This window comes from Eumetopias jubatus, unplaced genomic scaffold (assembly GCF_037043125.1).
Source record: "Eumetopias jubatus isolate StellerSeaLion01/CBP00866 unplaced genomic scaffold, mEumJub1_p1.0 scaffold_5, whole genome shotgun sequence".
Lineage (NCBI taxonomy): Eukaryota > Metazoa > Chordata > Mammalia > Carnivora > Otariidae > Eumetopias > Eumetopias jubatus.
This window is the reverse complement of record NW_028274811.1, coordinates 53,263,099-53,289,602: the sequence shown is the minus strand read 5'-3', so window position 1 is coordinate 53,289,602 and position 26,504 is coordinate 53,263,099. Positions and strand designations below refer to the sequence as shown.

The window sequence follows — 26,504 nt, the reverse complement described above, 5'->3', positions numbered from 1 at the left end:
TGAGCGAGGGAATGCACTTCTGAGCGTGGTCTGCATCCGCCACAACACGAGATCATCTCCACACCCATGGCCCAGAATCTTGTTTATAAAGAAGCCTTAACTGGGTTCAGATGGTCTCAACACCTTCCTCTCTCAAGGCTATGTTCTTGAAATGGCTCCCCCTACAGGAACAGTGTGTGGGGGAACCTTCCAAGGGGAGGGGATGTCCTCTCAGTGACCTCATTCCACATCCTTCTGAAAATGCAGCCCACCTCTGAACTGTGAGCATTTATCTGTACACATCTCAAAAAATTAAACTGATTTCTGATACACAAACGCTGCCTAAATTTTTTTTTAAGATTTTATTTATTTACTTGACAGAGAGAGACACACGGCGACAGAGGGAACACAAGCAGGGGGAGTGGGAGAGGGAGAAGCAGGCTTCCCACGGAGCAGGGAGCCCGATGCAGGGCTCGATCCCAGGACCCTGGGACCATGACCTGAGCCGAAGGCAGACGCTTAACGACTGAGCCACCCAGGTGCCCCAAATGCTGCCTAAGTTGAAAATGACATACAAAGTTTGAAATATTAATTTTATTAGGAAAGCACTGGTTAGTTGTATTAGATCACATAATCAGCCACTTAATTGTAATGTGGTCTGAAGACATCAATTAAAATATGGATTTCTCATTCACTCAACAAATATGTAAGCACCTACAAGTGCTAGGGCCTGCGGCTACAGGCTAAACAGGACATCCTTGCTCTCAGAGAGCTTACATTCTAGCAGGAGGGCAATATTAAAGAAATGTTTAGGTTTCTCATAAATACATAAGACAGAGAAGAAAGTGGCTGGGGCTTTACGAGAGCACCTAGTGTCTAGCCCAGCCCAGGGAAGTCACAGAGACAAAAAGGTCAGTGTTTAAGGGAAGGTAGGATGGTACAGGCAGAGGGAACCTTGGGTGGTGGACCCTAAGGTGGGAAGGCCTCTACAGGCTCAAGGAACAAGAAATCTGTAACAGCTGGAGCACCGAGCGTGAGGAAGAGTCAAGGAGATGAGGCAGAAGAGGGGATGTGATGATCACAGTCCTGGAGAGCATGAGGGGTCTGGCACTTCGACAGGGAACCAGTGAGACGGGGCAGCAAAGGAGCAGCATGACCAGATGCACACTTAGAATGGCCACCTTCATCTCACCGTGATGGGGAAGCAGTACTAGCTACGACTGGATGCAGGGAGACCACTCGTAAAGCCCGTGGGGGTGAAAGACGGAAATAATGGGGAATCCAAAGGGCAGGAGGGAAAGTCAACAGCCCTTGATGACTGAGTCCGAGGTTCCCATAATCCCATCCGTGCAGACGTCCAGTAGACCCGTTAGATACACGGGTCTGGAGCTCAGGGAGAACAGCCTCGACGCAGGAATCATCCACATTCAGATGGCCACCGAAGCCATAAGGCCTGAAATGACCCAGCGGGAAGAAACCAAACCATGAGAAACGCCTACACTTAAGAATGAGGAGAGGGCCAGGGGCTGGGGGAGAGGGAATGGGAAGCGGCTATTCATAACAGAGTTTCAGTTTGGAATGATGAAAAGTTCTGGAGCTGGGTGGTGGCCATGGTTGCACGACCGTGTGAATGGACTTCATGCCGCAGAACTGTGCAGCTAAAAATGGTTAAAATGGTACATTTTATGTTATATATATTTTACCACAGTTTTTCAAAAAGAATGAGGAGACACCTCCATGTTACTTTTGTATCTTTCAGAATCAGAATCTATTCATGTTTTACTAATGAGAAATCAGAACAAATGGTGAAGGGAGTGGGAGAGAAATGCGTAGAGGAACAGAGCCTGACAAAGGAGACGGAACAAGAGGGGCCAAAGAGGTTGGTGGAAAACCTAGAGTTACAGTCTGGAAGCTAAGGATAGCACTGCTAGGAACAAGTGTCTGACTGCTCTTAATGCCGCAGGAAATTCAGTCTCGCAACATCGAGAAAGAACCCACTGGCTTCAGCAACATGGAGGCCAACCTTGGAGAGGGCTGTTGGCAGTGGAAGCCGATGAGTAGGATGAAGAGAGAATGGGGAGGAAACAGAGCCCCGAGTGCAGACAGCAACAAGTCTGACTGTTACAGGAAGGAGCAGGGTGGTGGCTGAAAGGCAAAGTTAATAGATGCTTTTCAAAATTATGTGTGTTAAAATAGCATCGTGCATAATCAGCAAAGCAATCATTTCGGTGGAAAAACAACTTTCTGTGAATAATCTCAATCATACCTGGGATTTATAGGTTATGGAACTTTTCATACTACACGTGGGTTAGAAAGGCTAACTGTAAGTTATTCTCTTCATTTTATGGGCGGTAAAGTGGAGCCACAGAAAAATTTCTCTAAGAAGATGGACAAGGAATTGAAGTTCATCAAATAAATATCTTCACTGATTTTTTTTTAAGGTAGAAAAGTACAATGCACTGTGTTGAGGATTTTAGTGTAATAGCCACATGTTGGAAAAGCCTAAAGTTTTAAGGCTACCAGTACATTAATTTTTGGTACATGTCCCATGGAAGACGCCTTATATTCCAGTTACATCCTGAAGATGCCAAAGTCAGTCTTCTGGATTGGTGCGTTGAGGGCCGCACTAAGACTGAGACCCAGCACCAGTCTGGTGTCCACTGGATCAATAATCCCATCATCCCACAGCCTGATAAAAGAACAAAACATCAGTTATTAGGATTCCATCACCGAACAACCATTTACACAATTTATGTCCAGAAACGCTGAGGTTTTTCCTCAGGTCCTAGAGGGACTGACTGATGAGCTTCTGCACGCTACATTCTCACAACCAAAACCACATTCAAAGGAGGGGAAAAGAGAGAAAGAAAAACGACAGGACTTTCATCCCAGGCCCTCACAGAATGTCAGAGTGAGCTTATGGCTTTGGGAACTGCTTCAAGAAACCTCAGAATAATCCTTGATTTCAACATATTTTTATGTATTTCAGGAAAATGTTTCCTGTTCCTCTTCTGCCCACATCCAAATGTGCAAGTTGATGTGTCCCTGTTATTAATATGGAGAGAGGCCCATGAACCCAGGTAATAATCTCAAACCAAAGTCTCTACCGGAAAAGGTGTATTCCCCCAAACTCCCAAACTTTCAAGAAACGATGACAATTACGGAAGACACTTCACTACATTTGGTTAATAAAATACCTTCAATATAAGCTCTTTATTTTTTGCTAAAATAGGAAAATAAGTAATTGCTTTAAGCTGCCTACAAAAGAAACTCTGAAGTAGGAATGTGTTTGCTTTTCACTGACAACCTCAATTTTATAAAGAAAAACGAATGAGAAATACTGTTTTTTAAAGGTCATTAGTAGGCGGCAGTTTGGCTTTCTTCAAACAAACTGCCTTCGGTATCTGGACAATAGCATCAATTATTAAACCATACTTACATCAACAGGCCATGAATCAAATCTTTGCTCATAAAACATTCATAACAGGGACCCTGACGTAACAACAGCCAATAAGGAAAGGCCACTCTTGTCACGCGTAACCAGGTCAATTGATTACACTCCCTTCTGAAGCCTACAGCAGCGAGCTGTATCCAGCGAGCACGGCAAAGCCAGAGCCCCTTTGTGATGGTCATGAAAATGACGATTCCAGGTAAGAGGCCCTGATCAAATGCCTGAAAAAGTTCTGATTGTAAAAAGAAGTGAGCAGAAGAAAACAGGCAGGCTGCACCTCTAAGATGAGGGATTAGGAGAAACACAGGTTACAGCAGCGAATAATGAAAGAGCTCTCTGAAAAGACAGGTCCAACCGTGGCAGAGCCGAAACAGACCACAGAAGTTTACTGTTAAGCTGAGATTTACTAAACCTGAGGAAGGGACCATAAATTGGCTTGAAAATCCTTTCATCTTTCAAAGAAAATTGCTGTCCCCCTGCCACCAAGTGTTTCAACAGGAGGGTTAAGCATTCTCAGATTAACAGAAAAACCTTGGTGTCTTACAATATTTATTTCCAAAGATAAATCTATCTGGGCCATTTGCTCTCCTGCCTTGAGTACAGTCCATTAAAATACTACTACTAATGTAAGCATGAAAATAATAAGGGATTCAGCCTTTCTCAAAAGATGACTTAGCCAGGGCTGGAAAACTTATTCATGGCTCACACAAGATACACTATTTTTCAAAGTTTAATTTCACCTGTCCTTGTGAATTTCACTCAAAATCTTACGGAGAAACAAAAAGCTGTAGGGGAGCTTACAATTTATTATCTTCTCTTGAGCCTTTTTTTTAGGGTTTTTTATTTCCTCTTTGCTTTTACTGGCTACTATAGAAGTCTGTTTAAGTGATGGTAAACAAGAACATATTTAGGTCTCAAAGACTATAAAATACGTTGGTCTTACTAAATGAATCAATGACCCACAACGAAATATACCTGCGAATTTGCTGGCGAAAATACGTATGAACAAGAAGAGAAATGGGCCTTTTAAAGATGCCAAATGGTGTTATTTTCATTCTGAAATTAAATATGCTCTTGAAAATAAGTCTGTTCAGCCCTTGTACCCCCAGTGCTAGGAGCAGCGCCTGCCACAAAAGTTGTGTTCAGATGACTGAATGAATTCTAATTTATTTTCTTTTCTCCTTCCTCTCCAGCTTACCTTCACCAGTAAATGACATAAATCACAGCATAACCTAATTTTGAAAGACACAAATAGCTATTTTCTTTATTCCATCTGCCCAAGGGATAAGATGAAGATAGGAAGCTTAGATTATTCTTCCGAATGAAGGACATTAAAGTTGCTGAAAACAGAGATCTTAATGCACACACACCAGCCAGCCTCCAGCCCGGGCAGGCCATGATAATTTATTACCTCATTAAGCAGTGTAAGAAACAAACAGAACCAAGAGCTGCAATGGCATGTGGGATGATTACTTGGTGTTGACACCCAGACCCTGGCTGTGAGCAATCACCTTCTGAATGCACAAGCACGCTTGTTAGGAAGTGCCCACCAGTGTCCAGCCAATCTCGTGAGTAAAATGGGTAAACACGAAAGAATCAAAGAGTGATAGGGCAGGAATCCCCATGTTGAAGAAAAACATTATAAAAGAACGAATTCCTAAAAAAAACACAGCCAGGATAACTCTTAACTCTTAAACTTTTCAGCCCCTGTAGGCCCAGACACCTCACCTGTAAGTGGGACAAGGAAGGAGGAGGGAGGGTTGCAGAATCAGACCAATGGTGGTGGGTGCACAGCCCAGCCTGGGAGAAGGGGGTGGTGTTTCAGCAGACATTCCCATTATAGACGGAACAATACGAAATTAAGTGCGTCCAACCGTTCCTTTGTGGTTCCCATGAAGGCTGGACCAACCCAACTGTCCAGATCTCTGGAAAGCTGCCGCCCTGACAGCCCAGATGCACCCATCAGGGAGGTGGTTATTCCTTGGCTCCCACCTTGCACTGGAGTAGTAAGGGTCTCCTTCCTCTTCAAACCTCTTAATGATGGGCTCTTTTAAGGCTGCTTCGTCAGCACTGGAGAACTGAAAGAAAAAGGCCCACGAGTCAGTCCACTGCAATAAGAGAACAGATCCACTCAAGAGAACCTCAAGAAAAAAGGGGCAAGCATTTCACGAGTAATGATGTTACAACCAACATCTGCACAGCGATATATAGAGATTACAAGTGACGCTTTCACACACAAGATCTCACCTGAGACCTGAGAGCCATCAGTGCATCATTACATCTCCCTTATCAGAGACAACATCCTGAAGCTGTTTAGTGTAAATTTCAGAACCAAGGGTATCACATATTCTAGCAGGCTCCAACAGTGGATGTGACTTATACAGTGTAGTTAGAGGGCAACCTTACATTTAGCAGCTTCTGTTGAAAGTGGACAAGTAGGGAATTTTCATTCAAAAGGGCCAAATTCAAAAAATTTTAAAGCTTAAAGGGGTAAAACAACAACCACAACTTGAATAAGTTCAAACAGCTGAGAGAGATTTTTCCCTAATTAAAAATTTAGTGGCTTGCCCACCCGTATTGCCAGAAACAAGTGATAATTGATTCAGTTGTAAAAATCTTTATGCAAACTAATTTTGAAACCCTGAAAAATATTTTCAACTTAAAAAGTATTTCACACCAAAAACAAATGATAAATGATAAATAAATCCAACCTTCTTTTATGTACATTCATAGTTTAATATAATTTTATGTCAAGAATTTGGAGGGAGAACCACTAAAATCCTGTACTTTCCTTTCATATATAAAAAGAGACAGATCTATAGATTTGTATGTCAAATTAATCAAACAACAACTATCTAATAAGAGACTACTGAGCTACGGTTTAAGATAAGTCTTCAAAATATCACGTAGAGGGGCGCCTGGCTGGCTCAGCTGCTTAAGCATCTGATTCTTGATTTTGACTCAGGTCCTGGTCTCAGGGTTGTAAGATTAAGCTCCACGTGGGGCCCCATGCTCAGCGTGGAGTCTGCTTGAGGATTCTCTCCCTCTGCCCCTCCCGACACCCACTCCCTCCCTCTCTAAATAAATAAAATCTTTAAAAAAATATGTATCAGATGGACTTTATACCCCCACCATCACACACACACACACACACACAAATAAACCTTTCATTTTGCTTCGATACTAATCAGTACTGAAGTGAATATGAAACCTAATTTTAAGTGTGCAGAGTTCCTGCTGCTTAGAAAAGACAACTGAGGACGTGGGGCATGTTTGGGATGCATTCAGGGAGCTAGGGCCCACCCTCCATGCTTATCTTATCCCCATCCCACCACTAGACAGTTGACCAGATGACCCCTAAATAGCAGGAATGAGAACCTTCAAGGCAAGGCCTCCTCCACGTTATGCCCTGTTATGATAAAACAGCACACTTGAACAATTCCAAGAACATGCATCAATCATTTGAAGGCTTGGTGCTTACACAAAATAGCTGTAAGTTCTAACTAACAAAAATTAGTCAAGGGGCATCTGGGTGGCTCAGTCAGTTAAGCCTCCCACTCCTGATTTCGGCTCAGGTCATGATCTCAGGGTCATAGAATCGAGCCCTGAATCGGACTCCACACTCAGCATGGAACCTACTGAGATTCTCTCTCCCTCTGCCCCATCACCACCACTGCGCTGCTCCCCACCACCCACTCATGCACGTGGGTGCTCTCTCAAAAAAAAAAATTAATGCAAAACTTCAAAAGAATCTCTGAGACACAAACAAAAGAATCCACTTTAAAAACCTGCAGTGAAGAACCTGCCTTAATAAATTACCTTGTTGTTCACTCAACCCTTAGACTGTGTGTTGTCAGCCCCCAGAATGTCAGCTCAAGGGGCAAGAACCACATTTTCTGAGTCATGTAAATTTTCTAAGGTGCTCGGGAGCACACTGTACCCTGTGGAGTCCTCAGTACCTTTTGTTTGATGTTGCTGACGAGACCTAAATAATAATCCCTTAAAGTACCTCCTATTAACATGCAGCAAAACTAAAAGCAGCCCCTTGCTGATTTGCCTTTCATCAAGCTGCCAGTGACCTCTCCATTTTCCTTCATTTATCCATGCACAGGATAATGTTACTCATTTCTCAATTAGATGACTGCGCCCTCCCACTCAAAGACAATCTAAGACAGAAACTGAAAAAACAAAATTCTGCTGCTTTCAGTTATAAAATCAAAGAAGTAAATCACATTTCTTTAAATCTCACTAATGGCAAATGACTAAGAGCCAAACATCTTTATGCCTCAGGCACTCACAGGCACAGTTTCTAAAGAGTTTTCTTGGAGATTCAGAAAAATTACAAGAAGGGACCTCAAATAAAGTGGCTCTAAGAAGAGAGACAGAGCATATGTAAGTCGATATTTCTTAAAGTCAGCATCTTCTAAATGAAGCCAGGCCCTGGGGTGAGACCCTGACCCACGAACACTGAGAGGTTCTGAGCACGCTGCTCCCTGCCTCCAGAGTGTTCAGTGATAAAAGCCAAACCCAGAGAGGCAGAAGAAATGGCATTTACTTGTTTCCCTTCACGTGCTCTTTGGTCCTTTGCTACTGTGGCCAACACATTGGCTGCCTGCTCTCCTCCCATCACTGAGATGCGAGCATTTGGCCATAGGTAGAGGAATCTTGGGCTGTGCGGAGAGAAAAAAGAAAAAATGATGAAGTTAATTCACCGTACAACACAGCAATCTTCACAGGCCTGTTTACCTTCTAAATTAGTGGTTCTTCATTCTAGCTGTGCATTACAAAGGGGAAAACCAGGCTCGGAACGCACCCCAGGCTAATCTCCAGAGGTGTGGCCTGAATGGAGAATTTCTAAGTTCTCCAGGTGATTGTGATGTCTGTTCTGATCAATTTTATTTTTCATCTCATCTCAATTTACTGGGGTTAAAAACATTCAAAATATCCCCTTATTATCTGTGGTCATGTCCTGTTTTCCATTCCTGATATAAAATAAGGCTTTCTGCTTTATTTTTTAGTTTTACTAGGAGATTATCAAATTTGTTAACCTTTTTTAAACAAAAACAACTCTGGGCTTCCCTGATTCTTCTATCTTTATAATGTCCTGTTTTCTATTTTTCTTGTGTTTAATATGCTGTTCTGTGAACTTCCTGAGCTGGCTCATTGATTTTCGGCCTTACTTCTTTTCCAACATATATATATATTTACGTCTACTACACACGTTCCTCAAAGCAAGACTTTAGCTGCATCACATAAGTTATGATATGTAGTATTTTTATCATCAGCCATTTCAAAATATTTCCTAATTCCCATTGTGGATTTCTTCCAAGTAGCACGTTTAGCCTTACACTTCATTTCACTCCTCCAGATGATACAAATTATGGTATCACTGACCAAGATCTGCGAATGTCATTCTGTGTTTCAAATAAACCCGTAACGAACTGACCATTTATAATTATACTTGAAGTGTGATTCTTTGTTTCAGAGAAAACCGCGACAACCACCAACCTATATGCTCTGCCACACATCCCATAGTTTCCAGCCCCGTAAGATCCCCCAATGATGACAGTTATCTTAGGCACTTTGGCACAGGCTACAGCAGCCACCATCTTGGCACCATCCTTGGCAATTCCTTCAGCTTCATATTCTCTACCAACCATAAATCCTACAAGAAAGGAAAGAAAAAAAGCCTCTGGATGATGGGATTTATGTGCAGAAGTCAATTCCAACATGGTATTTGAAGGACATCTTACCAACTCTATTTTACTACAAGGCCTCTCACTGTAATGAAATATTTATACATGAAATATATCCCCCAAAAAAGTGTGCTGTAAAAGATAAAATATAATTTTTTAATCATTTCTAAAATTTTCCTTAGAATGGTTCATCTGGATGCACACAAAGATCTTCAAGTGAGATAAGGATGCAAGAAACTTATCTTCAAGAAATTCTCTCAGAACAGCGGCTTGGTGATGAAAGAACGTGACCCGGCAAGCTAAGGAAAAAGGGCTGTGGCAAGCCCCACTGTGAGGCCTCCAGTACTCCCGGACCTGCTTCAATACAGAAACTGCTCCTTCTGAAATGCTGCTTTACACCTCTGAGGAAATAAAGATGAATGTTTCCTAGATGCTGAGAGCCCCTGCCAGTGACTCAATAGCAAGGTAGAAGAATTTTCCACAGTTACAGGATTCCTCGACTGCCTCAAGCTCCCAGCTCTGCTGAAACTGCTCTGCAGTCACTCTGGGCCTTCCGGGCCTTCCAGGCGCGTTCCTCCTCCTGTCACAGAACCCAAGTCAGGCTTCATGTGGCTCCCTGCCCACCCATCCACTCACTCACCTGACTGCCACTATTTTTGCTTTGCAAGTCCCCAGCCATGGAGTCCTCCGATTCCACTCAGTTCCTCGGAGACGCCCGAACAAGCTGCGGCTACAGCGGTACTGACAGGACAGCCCTCACCCTCGCCGGGCGCGATGGGCTTCCCTGGGACCCCTCTGAGCAGGGCCCTCACTATAGGTCACAGCGCCTCGTTCTGCCTTGTCTTAACTCCCAGAAACATTCCACAGTAGCCATCTCACGTAGCAGCCATCTTCAAGCTCTGCTCCCTCACCCGGCACCCCACCGCCTCTCTAGTCCCTAGAGATTTTTGCCTTGAAAAAGATTATGCCGCCTCACTTGTCTTTCTCCAATCCTTCCCAGCATTAAAAACAACATCACCATGCTCCCTTCCTTCCTCTACTCTCATCTCTGTGGAAGAAATCAGAGTTACTCAAAGACTGTCCCTGAGCCCTCTTCTCTTCTCTAGGGGTGCTCTCATCTCTTCCCACAGCTTTACAGAACATCTACATATTCTGAGGATGCCTACATTTTCACCTGCAGCTAACACATGTCTTCTGTGCTCAAGATTTATTCAACTGCCCTCTGCATATATGTTATCTCCATGAATGTCACCCAAGTATCTCAAATGCAAGGTTGCAAAACCAAACTCAACCTCTGCTCTCTGCCCCCAACCCAACTAAATACCAAAAAAACAAAATATCTTCCAGTAAGAAGGTTTACTTTACTAGTGGTTAAGAAACCATGAACCATTATTAGAAACAAGGTCCCTGGACTAGTGAAGTCTCAGAATCCTTTTTATTTGCCCTATTACCAGGTTTGCCACGTAGGACCCCCCTCAGGCTTCTGTGTGGATAGAATGCCTCTCAAAACTCATCTAACCAAGTATCATAAACTTAAGAGCAGCACCAGATAAAGATGTTTTAGCACCAGGACTATTTAAAGCCCTGCTGACCGCCATGAGCCAAGCTCCTTTTTTTTTTTTGTGAAGGCTTGCCTGATTCTAACAACTAATTAAGAGCCCTCCTTCCTTTGACCCTGAGATAACCACGGATCACTTAGAAGATGGGGGGGGGGCGCGCTTTCAGCTAACCAACATATCTAAGGGCAACATACAATATAAATAATAGAATCCTAGAATTCTAAGAAAAAGAAATCTACAACCATAAAACCTTACAAATCATTTCATCCACCCTATTAAGATCATTTGTGAAACATGAAATCCAGAGAGGTGATATTGATCACACCATTCTTTGGAATCTAAACTCAAATCCCCAGGCTATTGTTCAGGATGTGCATAGACCTTTTATAATATGTCGCTTCAGGCAGAATTACCTACACAAGAAAAGATGAGGCAAAGGGTGAACCACAGCATGTGCATGAAGTCCTTTAAGGAAAACAAAGTGTTAGCTCAGAGATGATGGGTCAGACAATGCCCTCGGAGTGAGCTCAGAGTGTTCCTGGTAGGGAATGCGTGTGGACGGGGAAAGGGAAGCCATCTGACGGTGATACGGGTAACTCAGAAACTGCTTTATCCAAATATGGATAAACTTCTCATATATTTGATTCATGAAGGGTTAAGCCTTAAAGAGACTCTACACAGAGTATCCAATAGAACTTTTTGCTATGACAGAAGTGTTCTAGGTCTACACTGTCCAATACTGGAGTCATACTGGACAATGAGGCTCTGGCATAATGCAACAAGACTGATTAAGCTATTTTCTTACCAGTAATGTTTTGAAGGAACAGCAGAGGAATATTCCTTTGGCAGCATATCTGGATGAAGTGAGCCCCCTAAGAGCAAAGAAGATAATATTTTTAAAGAGGGGGTTAAGAAATCTGCATCCCTCTTGTATCCTGCAAACACCGTACTCAGGTCAGCGGTAAGAAAGAACGCCCTGTGCTTGGCTGGTAACAATACCACGGTGCGCACCCACGGCCAACAGGACGTGTGACTGTGCTGGTACCGCATACGAAGGCAGTCGCCTGTGTGATCACTGGCACACAGCTGTAGGGGTGAAGTCAATCACAAACATTCTGAACAGCAAGTGAAACTCAAGAAACGAAGAGAAGATCTGCTTGTCGGCAGGAATTCCTGAGCCTCCGCCATATGATAATTCCTTAAGTTTTCCACTTTAAAAGAAAACAGAATATAAACACTCCCAAGACAAGGATTCTCAGAGTCTTAGGCTATGTACATGTCATCCACAGCATTTACAATTCATGTATAAGAACTTTTTAAAACATTGGATTTTTGGGGTGCCTGGGTGGCTCAGTTGGTTAAGCGACTGCCTTCAGCTCAGGTCATGATCCTGGAGTCCCGCGAATGAGTCCTGCATCAGGCTCCCTGCTCAGCAGGGAGTCGGCTTCTCCCTCTGACCCTCCCCCCTCTCATGTGCTCTCTCTCTCTCTCAAATAAATAAATAAAATCTTTAAAAATAAATAAATAAATAATAAAACATTGGATTTTTTAAATAGTGCTCTAGTTGGGATGCCTGGGTGGCTCAGTGGGTTAAGCGTCTGCCTTCAGCTCAGGTCATGATCCCAGGGTCCTGGGATCGAGTCCCACATTGCGCCCCCTGCTCAGCGGGGAGCCTGCTTCTCCCTCTACCTACTGCTCCCCTTGCTTGCGCTCACGCTCTCTGACAAATAAATAAATAAAACCTTAAAAAAATAAATAAAAATAAAATAAAAATAGTGCTCTAGATAAAACAGGTTAATGTAAACCTCCATAAAAACTGTTCAAGCACTAACACACACACACACACACGTTCACATGCACGTACACATAGTGTTCTGCCTACTAAGGCATCTGGTTAAATATTTTAAAGCTTTTAAATATTTTAAAGTTTTTATGTAATAAACTTTCATTCATTACTTGACCTTCAAAGCAAATTATGTTTACATTAAAACAGAAAATTTTGAAACATGTTTAACACCACTTGCCTTTTTTGCAGATTCAGAAAAGAGAACTCCATTATTTCCAACGATACCTATAGGGTATCCAAATATTCTAGCAAATCCTCAAAAGAAAATTGAAAAAAGATTTATGTATTTCAGAGGGCTTTTAAGTCACAGCTAACAGACATAGTTATACATTCCTTAATTTCAAATCAAAGTTTAAAATGTAGAGATTTTGTCCAGGGTACAGAATAGCTCGTGTCACAGTGTTTTATTTCTAAGGTATTGGAGTCTGGGTGTTTTGCTTCCCTGAGAGTGCTCCATGTAAAGTTGTCACTCGTCTGGTTGGTTTGGTTAGATGATGGGGTTAGGGTGTTACCCATTTGTTCGTGTAATGTATGTCTGAGTGCCCACTAGGTACCAGACAGAGGATCTTCTGAAATGGAAAGAATCACTGAGAGAGAACCCTTTAGAGGCCCATGTTTGGAGCTCTCCACTGGTTTCAGGTGACTAGCTTGCCTAAAAATGCCTGTGGCAATGACAGACCCTCAAGGTAAAGGGGACAAACTCAGCAAAGGCAGCCTTGCTTTCAAAAGCAAGAACACAGTCAAGCCCGGGGGTCGTGAGTTTCCAGTAACAAACACAGCTAAGCTTAGAAGATGGACTCTCACCACCATTCCCACTCCTACTGCAGACACCCCCTGTCCATACACACAGTAAGGGAGAAGGAAGGGGAAGGAAAAGGAGGGTAACAGTATGTGAGGGAGACACCTGAGGTGACTTCAGGAGGTTTTTGTAAACCTGAAAAACTTGGCTAGAGAAAGCTTCCCAAGAGTGAACTTCAACAAGCCTACTTCAGACTCTAAATAGGTGTCAAAGACTTGGAACCCAAGAGTCAACAAACTGCGCTTGTTGAAGTGGGTCAAAGAAAGTACCCAGAACCAGGCTGTCTTCAAGCTCAAGACGCACAGGCCGTGGCTGAGACGTCTCTGGTTATGTGACACAAAGCAGGTACTTGAAAAATTAATGGATAAGAGAGAATGTCCACCTACGGATACACCAGGACACTGACCTGTTAAGAATTTGTTTTCTTTCTTTACTCTGGCCTTGTCTTGGTTTTCTTGGCCTTTCAGTCCTAAAACCCCGGCCCAAAGCCTGCACTTTCCATCTTAAATGGCACTGCCACTTGCGGAGGCAATGCAGAGGGGTAACCGTCCCCAGAGGTCTAGCAATCCACTCAGAGTTCAGCCTCATCCCACAAAAACAGCTAGGAATCTTGCACATCTCTCAGCAGTGCCGTGCTGCCCCTAAGGTATAGCGCCCCATGAGCTATTCAGACTTTCAACCTTAGCCCGGCCTGGGGTCTCCAGGCACAGGACCTGCTAAGTAGGGCACACGCCCCAGTATAGCAGGGACACAGAGGAAGTGTCGTCACCAAATTCCTTCGGGCCAAACAGGAAAGCAAAATGTCCAAGAAACTACTAGGGCCTATATAAGGCATGTACAGAGGCAGGAGGAAACTCCTCAGAGCTGCCAGAGACACCTGATCCTCAGAAAAATCCGTCCTTCTCCCTCCCCCACCAATACTTCCTCATCTCACCACTCCCCACGCCCCTCTTCCTCTTCTCACACCCCTTCTCTTTCCCCAGTCTTATTTGAATTCTGGTACAGCCAAGAAGAGATAGAGGAACTACATATATCCTTAGTATTCTAGGGGATAAAGGTACCACAAGTCTTTCAGCAAGTTAAGGGGCAAATTCATAAAATCAGATGACCAAGACAGCCCATCTATCTTTGGGGAGAGAAGGAGAAACAGCTCTGACTTGTTTCAAACTGCTGCACAAGAGGTTACATCCTGAACTACTTGGTCACAAATCCTGAATATATATCAAATAAAAAGCTCTTAATCACTTAAACACCTCAATACAAAAACATAAATTCCACTCCCACTATGAACCCTTTTGTTGCTCATAAATCAAACCAGGAGAAAAGTGTTGTGATTTATCCTTAAGCCTCAACGTATATTTGCAATTTGGATTTTTGTAGTGAGTTATATCTTTTTTTACTCTGATATGTTGTCTCCAGGTTACTTACTACATTTTCTAGCTTTCATAAGACCAAATAAAATTCACAGAATTACTTCTGTCATTTGTGCAAGATAGATTATTATGGGTCTAGCATCTATGTTTCAAATACTTTTCTTCAAAAGCCTACAAACTCAACATTTCAGATGAATGAATGAACTTCTATAAACAGCCTTATTTTGTTTTTTTTCAGATTTGGTTTTCTGTCCTGTATTCTCAATCTAGTAGTTTGCATGATTTGATGTTAGACCTAGACAGAGGCTATGAGAAGGTGTAACTTACTTAAACGTCCTTCTAGGAAGCTCAACATCATATAAAACCTGCTAGTAGAATTAAAGACTAAAGAACCAAGGAAACAGTGCTGAAATTTTCAAAATTATTACAAATTATCCAGAGAAACAAAAAGTACTACAAATATTTCTGCTAACTTTGTTTTGATAAGAAGCTTTTTTTTTTTAAGAGAGGGAGAGAGAAGTGGGGTGAGGGGCAGATAGAGAGGGAGGGAGAGAATCTTAAGCTGGCTCCATGCCCAGTGCAGAGCCTGACGTGGGGCTTGATCCCACAACCCTGAGATCATGACCTGAGCCAAAATCAAGAATTGGATGCTGAACTGACTGAGCCACCCAGGTGCCCCAATAAGAAGTTTTTTATACAGTGAAGACCACCAAGTCTCAGACAAGGTCCTATCCAATAGCACCTAGCTGTCATCATCGTAAACTCAGGACCTATGAAGCCATTCAGCTACACATGACCTTCATAAAACAACTACTTTTGAATACAGACCCACACACTTGTACCACTCTAAATAACAAAGCTCACACCAAGTACATCAATACCTTAAGACAAGAGATCACTTATTTTCAAAGCAATAGAAAATGTTCAAGGATGCCTCAATGGCTCAGGCAGGAGAACATAGGACTCTTGATCTCAGGGTGGTGAGGACAAGCCCAACATCAGGTGCAGAGATTACTTAAAAATAAAATCTTTGGGCACCTGGGTGGCTCAGTTAGTTAAGTGACTGCCTTCAGCTCAGGTCATGATCCTGGAGTCCCGGGATCAAGTCCCACATCGGGCTCCCTGCTCAGCGGGGGGTCTGCTTCTCCCTCTGACCCTCTTCCCTCTCGTGCTCTCTATCTCTCATTCTCTCTCTCTAATAAATAAAATCTTTAAAAAATAATAAAAATAAAATAAAATCTTTAAGGGGCGCCTGGGTGGCTCAGTCATTAAGCGTCTGCCTTCGGCTCAGGTCATGATCCCAGGGTCCTGGGAACGAGCCCCGCATCGGGTTCCCTGATCAGCGGAAAGCCTACTTCTCCCTCTCCCACTCCCTCTGCTTGTGTTCCCTCTCTCACTGTGTCTCTATGAAATAAATAAATAAAATCTTTAAATAAAATAAAATAAAACCTTAAAAAAAAAGTTCATATTTTTAATTCTTTGCCTTTATACCTGTAACTAATGTGTCTCCATAAAAGGCTTTGAACTCGTTGAATCTGCTTCCATCCACGATTCTAGCAATGACCTAAGAAGAAAAATAACAATATCCCGGAGAGATTATATGACAAAAGAATTTTTACATTAAAGTTATTCATAAGGAAAACAAGTTCACCGTTAAGTTGTCACTTCCACAGAATTTCACCCTACAGAGCGAGTCTTCTCAGTAGAATTTCACTTTCTATGCATGGGTAAGGCCCTGATGTCACTCTGGACCCCGGTTTCATACCACACTGCAAGAGCCACAGCACTATGTTATAGACCAGAAAAGAAGAGAGACTGTGAGGGCTGGAAGCTGGACTCAGAGCTTCAGGAACTGCTCCAAAGTATTGGCAAAGGGTTAGAGATTCAATCACAAAGCATGAGATAGGCTCAGAGTCAGGAGACTTAGCCTCCAAACAAAGGGATCTCACAGGATTTGCGTGTCCTGGATAAAGTCTCAGTTCTCACTTTTGCAAAGTTGGGACAAATTTGTGAGGATGTGATGAACCTAAAAAAATAATGCTGAGATGAAGACCCAGCTATGACTCCCAGGTCTATTGCTGAGAAACTAGAGTCATAGGCTGGTTACCTAAAATCTTAAGTCTCAGTTTTTTCATCTGATTAAAAAAAAAAAAAAGATAAGGGGAACCCTCTTGCACCATTGATGGGAATGCAAACTGGTGCAGCCACTCTGGAGAATGGTATGGAGCCTCCTCAAAAAGTTAAAAAAAAAAAAAATGAACTACCCTACAACCCAGCAGTTGCACTACTAGGTATTTACCCCAAGGATACAAGGACACTGATTCAAAGGAATACATGCACCCTGATGTTTATAGCAGCATTATCTACAATAGCCAAACTAATGGAGAGAGCCCAAATGTCTATCAACTGATGAATGGATAAAGATGTTATACACACACACACACACACACACACACACACACACACACACACACAGGAATATCATTCAGCCATCCAAAAGAATGAAATCTTGCCATTTGCAACAATGTGGATGGAGCTACAGTGTATTATGCTAAGTAAATTAGTCAGAGAAAGACAAATATCATATGACTTCACTTAAATGAGGAACTTAAGAAACAAAACAGATGAACATAGGGGAAGGGGGAAAAAAGAGAGGGAAACAAACCATAAGAGACTCTTAACAATAGAGAGAACAAACTGAGGGTTGATGGAGGGAGATGGGTTGGGGGATGGACCAGATGGGTGACGGGGATTAAGGAGGGCATTTGTGATGAGCTGGGTATTGTAGGGAAGTGATGAAACACTGGATTCTATACCTAAAACTAATACTGTACTGTGTGTTAACTAGTTGGAATTTAAATCAAAACCTAAAAAGTTAAAAAAAAAAAGACAGTACTTAAAAAGTACTAACTAAAGCACACTACCTAGCCCTCACTGAAAAGTGGCTATTAAGACTTCAATAAAGGTTCCTTGATTCTGAATCTGATCCCACATATATACATATTTAATCTAAAAGGAACAATTACTAAATAGTTTATCCTTGGGATTCACCATATACATCAAGACTATTTCAAAGAATTCCAAACATATTCCAAATTTCTTCAGAAACTATTTTAGATGATACACACCATTTTTCTTTCTAGTCGAAACTTCCTTTTCCCTGTTTACCACATCAAAGCCTTGTTTTGTAACATGCAAAGGCTGAAAAATGAGTGAATGCTTCCCAGTATCATTCTTTCCAAAAAGTAAGAGTGTACTTGGAATTATTTTTTATTTTCCTGAAAGGTCCGATAATGTAATGGGAATGTAAGTTATCTGTTCTAAATGCTATGGAGCTCCAAAACTGTACTTTCTAAAACACAATCAACACATAACAACTACCATTTTTCACACAAAAATAAAGCCCCTCAAAGAGCACAGCAAACTAGGGCCACTTAGTATAAAGCTATCTCCTATTTGCTTTACAATGACCACCACCCAGCCACATAAGACATTAACTCATCTTCACAAAGACTCACACTTCAGGAAGCAGACATATCATTTGGTACTACGGCTATTTCTAGAAGTGGAAAGCGATACTCAGAGAGGTCCAATCCCAGTACCACTGACAAGGGAAACAAGAACTACAAGCCAGATTTTCCAATCAACATTCCAGTGCTGTCCCCCAGCTCCATATACTAGTAAGACCTCCATATACGACTTACTTGCAATTATAGAAAAACGTAATACATGATCATCACAATGATGAATATGAATCAGCAAAAGGTAGAAAGTCCAGGAAACTATTTAAGAAGGCAAAAGTCTATCTTTATAAAAAGACCTCCATTTAAATGAAATGAAACTATCATGAAGGCATGGATGTGCATCTGTTTCACTCATTTCTGTACCCTTGGTGCCTCAAACAGCATCTTCACAGAGCAAGCATTCAATAAACACTGTTGAATAAATGAAAAAAGTGGTTATGTTTAACAGGATGAATTCTTAGCCATCTAGAAAACTTGGCTATCCACAACTCATTTCTCAAGCATATCAGACTGTTAAGTATCAAACTTTATATGCCTGTAATTAATGAAAAAGGCAAGCTAAAATCCTAATTCTATAACTTATAGTTAACCAAGTCACCTTGCTAAAGTGAAATACCAGTTGGAGCTCCATAAAAATCCAGAATGTTAAGACCCTCCAATATAGGGTATTGCCTCAATAAATAACTGTGCACATCCACAGGTGGGATAGTACATTCATCAACTCGTTCAAAAAAATGTTTATTGAGGGACATTCGGTTAAGCCTTCGGCTCAGGTCATGATCCCAGCGTTCTGGGATCGGGGAGCCTGCTTCTCCCTCTGCCTGCCGTTCCCCCCGCCTGTGCGTGTGTGCTCTCTCTGACAAATAAATAAAATCTTTAATATATATATATATATATATATATATATATATATATATATATATATATATATTTACTGAGTGCCTACCATGTCACCAGGTATTATTATAGCAAATATGACCTAGCCATGGAAATGGTTTCAAGAATTTATAAATATTGGAGAAATGTTTATAATTTAAACTGGAGAATTTTAAAAAATATACATGTGTATGTTTGCACGTATAGACGATCCCAGCTACATAAAAATGTATATATATATATATACACACACACACATTAAGCCAAAACACCAAAATATTCACTGCTTTCTCTGGATGGCAGAATTATAAGCAATCCTCTGTTTTTCTGCATTTTCTATAATTTTTCACAATTAGCACATAATAGTTTTATAGTCAAAGGGAAAACTAACAAATATGAAGGCACAGAAACTGACAGTAAGGTTATTTCTTAATTTAAAAAAGTATTCTGTCATATATGGATAGTGAACAAAATAAGACTACATGCTATATGCAAGCACTAAAAATTATCAATCTAGACCAAAGAAAACCATGTCAGCAATCTGTAACCATAGCAACATCTTCGAACGTAATCAAAAGTCTAATCTCTGCTAAGGTCATATTGATCCAAAAGGGTATGTTTTTTCCTTTCACAACTTACTGACATTTCCTCCACTTCCCAAAATAAGAGCACTAAAAAGAAATAGATGAAATTTATGAAGTTGCCTACATCATTCCTAACGTCCACAGGAATAGGGAGTCCTATTTATAAACAAAGCAAGCTTCATCATTGTGCAATGAAAACTTCCCAACCATTAAGAGGTTTTTATCCCCCTCTCCCTTCTAGTAAGAGATCTTTCCCTTGTAAGTCACACCCTACTGAAATCCACCAGAGGCTCTAGGCAGGAAGGTATCTGAACAGATTTCACCTTAAAAATGGATACACTCTTAACTCTAGGAAACAAACTGAGATTGCTGGACGGGAGGGGGGTGGGGGGATGGGGTAACTGGGTGATGGGCATTAAGGAGGGCACGTGATGTAATGAGCAGTGAGTATTACATAAGACAGATGAATCACTGACCACTACCTCTAAAACCAATAAATATTAATTGAATTTAAATTTAAAAAATAAACTTTAAAAAATGGATACACATACAACGAGACTGACAGCATGGTTTATAGCTCACAGCCCCACTCTACACACCTCTCGAATATCAAAGTGCCTCTTAAGGTTAGTACCAACTATTCCATACAATTCATCAGCAGGAAATAAAGGATCTTCAGAAGGTTCTACAGTAACCTGCAGAAATATAAAACAACCATATTAACCTATTTAAAGATATTATTCAAGGTTACATAAGCCAAAATGCTTTTGAAGAAAATAAAAGATGTAAGAACATAACCAACTCACATCCAATTTCTTCTGATAATTTAAATTCCTCACAATCATCCTAGTTAGGTGAAGGGCATGATGATCATCCAAAGCGTAGTAGTCGGATACTCCAGACTTTCTACAGAGTAAAGCACACTAAAATAATCAGAACAGGGAAAAGGAAAATAAATATCTTAAATCCTAAAGATCTTCTCTCATCTAAGGATGACATCATTTTTACTTCCAAAATACTTTAATCAATGTCATCCAACTTGATTCTCATAATGTCCCTAGCAGAACAGTATTATCCTTATTTTACAAACAGGAAAAATTGAGGTCTACCTAAATTAAGTACCCTGCCCTAGGACCACCAGTGGCTGTATGAGTATCCACACATTCTATTTCTCAATCTTGACCTTCTTCTACTGGACCAGAGAGCCTTGCTGATGAGGACTTCTATTTAATGCTCATCCCATGCACTTTGAACAAAACTGTGTATGATAAAGTTCAACAACCACAGATGTAGTCCATAACAACGAAGTGTCTGTAACTCACTGAGCTCCTAATGAAGATGCCAACTATTGCAGGGAGACTGCTGAGGCCCCAACCTTACAAAGTCACACCTTAAGAGTAAGCTGTCATGACGACCCTGTCCCTCAGATCAATGGGAAAAATTAGTATTGATAAAACAGAACTGTGATAAGGGCCACAGAAGTTCCTGCTCAATCTCAAGTTCAATGTGAATGAAGCATGGGCTTGCTCTGTTTATTAGCTTTGTTCTGATTAGATGGCTTTTTATCTCATATGTAGATATACTCATTCTAGAATATACTATTTAAAAAAAACTGGCTGGGTGGTGTAGCTGGTTGAGCCTTGGACTCTTGGTTTCAGCTCAGGTCGTGTTCATGGGATTGAGCCCTGCAATGGGCTCCACGCTCAGCAGAGTCTGTTTAGGACTCTCTCTCCCTCTGCCCCTTCCCCCTTTGTGCACGCATGCGCATGCATGCACACTCTCTCTCTCTCTCTCTCTAAAATCAATCAATCAATAACTGTAGGGGTGCTTGACTATCTCAGTCGGTGGAGCGTGGAACTCTTAATCTCAGGGTTGTAAGTTCTAGCCCCACGATGGGTGTAAAGATTGCTTAAAAATAAAAATTTTTTAGGGGCGCCTGGGTGGCTCAGTCGTTAAGCGTCTGCCTTCAGCTCAGGTCATAATCCCAGGGTCCTGGGATTGAGCCCCGCATCGGGCTCCCCGCTCCGCGGGAGGCCTGCTTCTCCCTCTACCATTCCCCCTGCTTGTATTCCTGCTCTCGCTGTGTCTCTCTGTCAAATAAATAAATAAAATCTTTAAAAAAGTAAAAATAAATAAATAAATGATTTTTAAAAAATAAATAAATAAAATAACTATAAAGACAGACAAAAATATGTACCTGAAGAAAATAGAATTTTCATTCATTTTATGAGTAAGGACTAATCTGCTGCAATCTAAATTGTGATGTCTTGTCTAGGGAAAGTGCCAAACCTTTAACAGGTGTTTCTTAGAACTGGGTTCTCAGGGTGGTTTCAGGGCACTCTCCACCTCTGGATTGGCTATTTCTAAATGAGAATAGAGACCGTGTTTACTCCTTGCTATAGCCCCGCAACACTTCGCAAATGGTAGACCCTTCAGTTTTTTTAACTTAATATGACATTTTATAACTAACCATATCTTTTAAATGCTTCATACATCATACCAGCTATAACTGCTGACTTCTAGCTACACTGCAGTAATTCAGAAAGCAAAGAGAAGCAGAAGGAACTACTTCTAAATCAGTAAATACTTAAAATAAAATGCTTTCTTTTAAAAACTGCCTAATATTTACCAAAACAGCAGGAAAGGGAAACCTTTGATGAGACACTATATTATGGAAGACTTTGTATCAAAGTAATTCCTCAGGATGGCTAATCAGAGAGGTTTAAAATATATATTTACAAAGACCGAAGAAACCCAAAGCAATTTGTGTCTAGTAAATTTTATCACACTGTTCAAAAAAAAGCCATCACCACCTAATCACTGTCCCATGATTTTAAACAGGTTATTATGAATAATCATAACTCATAGTAATAGGGCACTTACCAAGTACCAGACACTGTGCTATGAGGTGGGAACTATTCTTATCTCCACTTTACATGTGAAGACAAGAGGCTCAATGAAGTTACCTAGTTTGTCCAGTCACAAGGGTAGTACGTAAGGCAAAAAGAAGATGAATTCTAGAACCTATACCCCTAACTTGGTATATACTGCCTACAGCTTTTATGGGCATCAGATAACTTTTTTTAAATAGGCAAAAAAATTTTTTTAATTAATGCTCCTCAGATACTATCTTCATCTCCTTGTTAATCATCCACAAACAGTGGCAGCCCACTTTGTCCTGTACCCCACTCACCTTATTCTACCTGCATCCGCCTCTCTCCAGGCTGACATGCCACACCACGGTCTCCCTGCCACGATCAATGCGATCATGGCCACTCACACGCTTGTGCTCACCGTAAATAAACAAGTGTTCTGTTCCACACACACAGAAACTCAGGCTCATGCTAAGCTTTTCTCCGCCAACCTCAACACCACTCCCTTAACCACTCCTCCCTTCACCTCTAGTTGGAAATTGGAAGCATGCTGGCATATTCATTTTGTAATTGTTTTTAGTTCTTTTTATTTCTCTTTTTACATAATGAAATTTTTTTTTTAAGATTTTATTTATCTGAGAGAGAATGAGTGAGAGAGAGCTCACATGAGAGAGGGGAGGGTCAGAGGGAGAAGCAGACTCCCTGCCAAGCAGGGAGCCCGACGCGGGACTCGATCCCGGGACTCCAGGATCATGACCCGAGCCAAAGGCAGTCGCTCAACCAACTGAGCCACCCAGGTGTCCCTACATAATGAAATTATTAATCCTTGAGGGCAGGAACCAGGCCTGAAATTGTTCTGTGTTACAACACTTAGCGCCATCAATCTACCCACAGTAAGCACTCAGAGAGAAAGGAATGAAGGGAAAATTGAGGCAAATGTGGGTCCCTCATATAAGTTTTCTAAAGGCGCAGCAGTGTTTGACAGGAAAGTAGAAATGTTACACCTGTCTCTCCTTTCCTACCTACTAGACTGCTCCCATAGCCACCTACCCACCCTGGGTGTGAGGTCTGGCAGCACAAAGAGAGGTTTATGCACCTGCCAGGCCACAGAGCTCAAAGAGTAGATCGACTTGCCATCTATGCCTGGCTTCCTTGGGTATGGTCCAGGGCCCTCCTCTTTATCTACACTCACCTCGAGTTGAGCTAGCTCATCTATTCCCATCGGTTTAAATTCTAGTTCTATGCTGGTGATTCCCCAACATTGATCTGGGCTGCAGACTCTTATCAATTACCTGCCTACTCAGCCAGCATAACTACTTGGATGTCTCAAGCACCTCTAACTTATCGGGTCCAAAAGGAACACCTAATCCCCCTGCCCCATCCCCAGATCTCCTCCTCCTCCCATCTTCCCAGTCTCAGGAAGTCATACCTTTTCCACTCATCATCTTTGTCACCCCGCTTTTCTAAACCCCTTGGATGAAATCCAAAAGCAAGTCCTTCAAACCTGTCTCTACAGCAGAGCTTGAACCTGGGCACTCCCCCTACCTGCACTACCACCAGAACCATCTAAGCCACCAGCATCTCTCACCTGCTGTTCCTGATAAAACCCCCTGACTGGACCCTCAGGCAGACTCAGGCCAAACCCCTAAATGTTCTGTTTAGCAGCCAGAGTGACTTTTTCTAGCGAAATATTTGATAACAGCATCTCTCTCCTTAAAACTCTTCAATGGTTTCCTAATTGCTCTTAAAAAAAAAAAAGTCCACTCTTTAATGACCAGTTATGATGAACAACAACAATAACAATAATGGCAGTTAATATTTACAGGTACTTATTTAAAGCAGGTACTGTTTCAAGCAATTTACACGTATCCTCTCATTTAATTCTCACAAAACTCTAGGAGGTAGGCAGTCTTCTTACCCCTGAACTCTAACCTGAAATGACTGGACCATTGACGTGATGGAGCCAGCTCAGGACTGACTCACAAGAGCCAAGTGTGTACACCTCTTCCTGATTCCACATTCCCTGGTGTCCTGCTGGGACCGTCATCAGCCTCAGTGGGATACTTTACACCAGAGGCATTGGCAGATGCCACAAAGCCGGACTTTTCCCCTCCCCAGAGAACCAGCTGCTCTTGAGCGTTGAGCTAAGCCTCAACTCCATGGTCTGGCTGCCTCAGCATCAACTTTGTGTGGCTGAGTGGGCTGCAGGAACCTGAAACCGCCTCCAGCCCGCTTGGGCAAGCACAGGCGCCAGAGAGCAGCCACAGACTCACAAGCACATCCTAAGTCCTGATGGGACTTCCCCAACAAGCCTTGTGATCAACGTCTCCTCTGCCTCCCAGCTCCTTCCTGTATGCCTCGCGTGCACAAGACCCACGTGCGTAAGACTCAGTGTGGAACTGAACAAAACGCCAATCTTTTGGTTTGAACTGACTAAACTAGCCTTAGCCTAGGAACCCTCAAGTGCTCCAATCATGGACCCTAAGAAAAAAATGTGCTCAGGCTCTGCCTCTATCTGCACTCTGCCTTGAGCTCCCAGCATGGCCCCTCGAGGCATACCATGTACTTCCTCCAGGTTCTGTGAGTAATAAACTTGTCCATTTCAATTTCTCCTGTGGTCTGTTGTTGAACCATAGCTCGCCATCCACCGCTCTGTGCTCCACTTAACAAATATTAATTTAACAATGTCATGGGGCGCCTGGATGGCTCAGTCGGTAAAACATCTGACTTCTTGATTTCGGCTCAGGTCATGATCTCAGGGTTGTGAGATCGAGCCCTGAGTCAGGCTCCGTGCTGAGCATGCAGGCTGCTTGGGATTCTCTCTCTCTCTCTCTGCCCCTCCCCACTCGTGCTCTCTCTCTCTAAAAATAAAATAAAATCTTAAAAAAAAAAAAACCCACAAAGTCATAACACCTGCACATCAGTGGGTTGGATCAACCTTCTATATGCTCTCCCTATACTTCTTTACAGGCCTTATCACACATACACATTAAATCATTTTTTGGTAATAACTTATCACCCACCTCCCTGACTAGAATGTTACACTCCCTGAGGTCAAAGACAATGTCTATCTCATAATCTTCAATACCTATAACAGTGTCTGCCACACAACAGGTGCTGGATGGATGTTTGTTAAAGAAATGAGAAACCTGTTCTCCAGTCTATCTAGGCAATAACAAACAAGCTGACGTTCTAGCTCAGGAATGCAACCCTACAGTTCAAAGAACTGAACCCTGAAACAGCAGCTCAAGAACAGATCAACTGTGGTTGGATCTAACTCTTAGAAAAAATAATTAAACTTTTTCTTCAACAGAGAGACAGACGACAATGAATCCTGGAAAGCAACAAGTGCTTCTGTCTCACCTGCAGTGCAGATCAGCACCGCCAAGATCTTCAGCCAACACTTCCTCTCCAGTGGCGGCTTTCACCTACAGCAAGGAGGAAAGTCAATGGTGAGTTCTGCCCGTCAGAGAAATAAAAACGCTTACCTAACATGCCCGTCTTCTAACCCGACTATCCCTACCACTCTTTCTTCCACACAGCTAAAGATTTTTGTTTTTTGTTTTTTTTTTTCATTTTTTAAGTAGACCTCACACCCAGCATGGAGCCCAATGCAGGGCTCAAACTCAAGACCCCGAGATCAAGACCTGAGCTGAGATCAAGAGTCGGACACTTAACCAACTGAGACACCCAATTGTCCCAAGATTTTTTCTTATTCCACCCATCCAGCAAACCTAGAAAAAACTGTCTCTGGTCTACAGATGAAAAATCTGAACCCAGAGCCACTAAAGGAATTTCCCCACAGCCCCTGAGCAAGTAACGGAACCTGAGTTGAACTGAGGTATTTCCAGCCTGCGAGCCCGCTCTCCTTCTCCTACCTTCTGCATAGTAAAGCATTTGTCTCTGTACATGCTGTTCCCACTGCCTGGGCTCCCTGCTCTCTG

General features: G+C 42.1%; 1 protein-coding gene across 3 annotated transcripts in view; it reads right to left on the bottom strand.

Moving 5' to 3' along the window:
- Positions 1–558: 558 nt before the first annotated feature.
- The window catches only part of MCCC2 (methylcrotonyl-CoA carboxylase subunit 2), a 66,375-nt gene continuing 40,429 nt past the window's right edge, over positions 559–26,504 (bottom strand). For 2 of the 3 annotated variants that reach the window (XM_028089648.2, XM_088023344.1), the window contains exons 8-17: positions 25,924–25,988; positions 20,494–20,593; positions 20,287–20,382; positions 16,195–16,267; positions 12,710–12,786; positions 11,491–11,557; positions 8,939–9,095; positions 7,986–8,100; positions 5,423–5,508; positions 559–2,668 (exon numbers count right to left, since the gene is read on the bottom strand). In XM_028089648.2, coding sequence (XP_027945449.1) covers positions 2,551–2,668; positions 5,423–5,508; positions 7,986–8,100; positions 8,939–9,095; positions 11,491–11,557; positions 12,710–12,786; positions 16,195–16,267; positions 20,287–20,382; positions 20,494–20,593; positions 25,924–25,988 — 954 coding nt within the window. In that variant the 3' untranslated portion in view covers positions 559–2,550. Of the gene's footprint in view, positions 2,669–5,422; positions 5,509–5,677; positions 5,849–7,985; positions 8,101–8,938; positions 9,096–11,490; positions 11,558–12,709; positions 12,787–16,194; positions 16,268–20,286; positions 20,383–20,493; positions 20,594–25,923; positions 25,989–26,504 lie in introns of those variants that run through there. The other variant, XR_003607074.2, reaches the window with a different exon arrangement.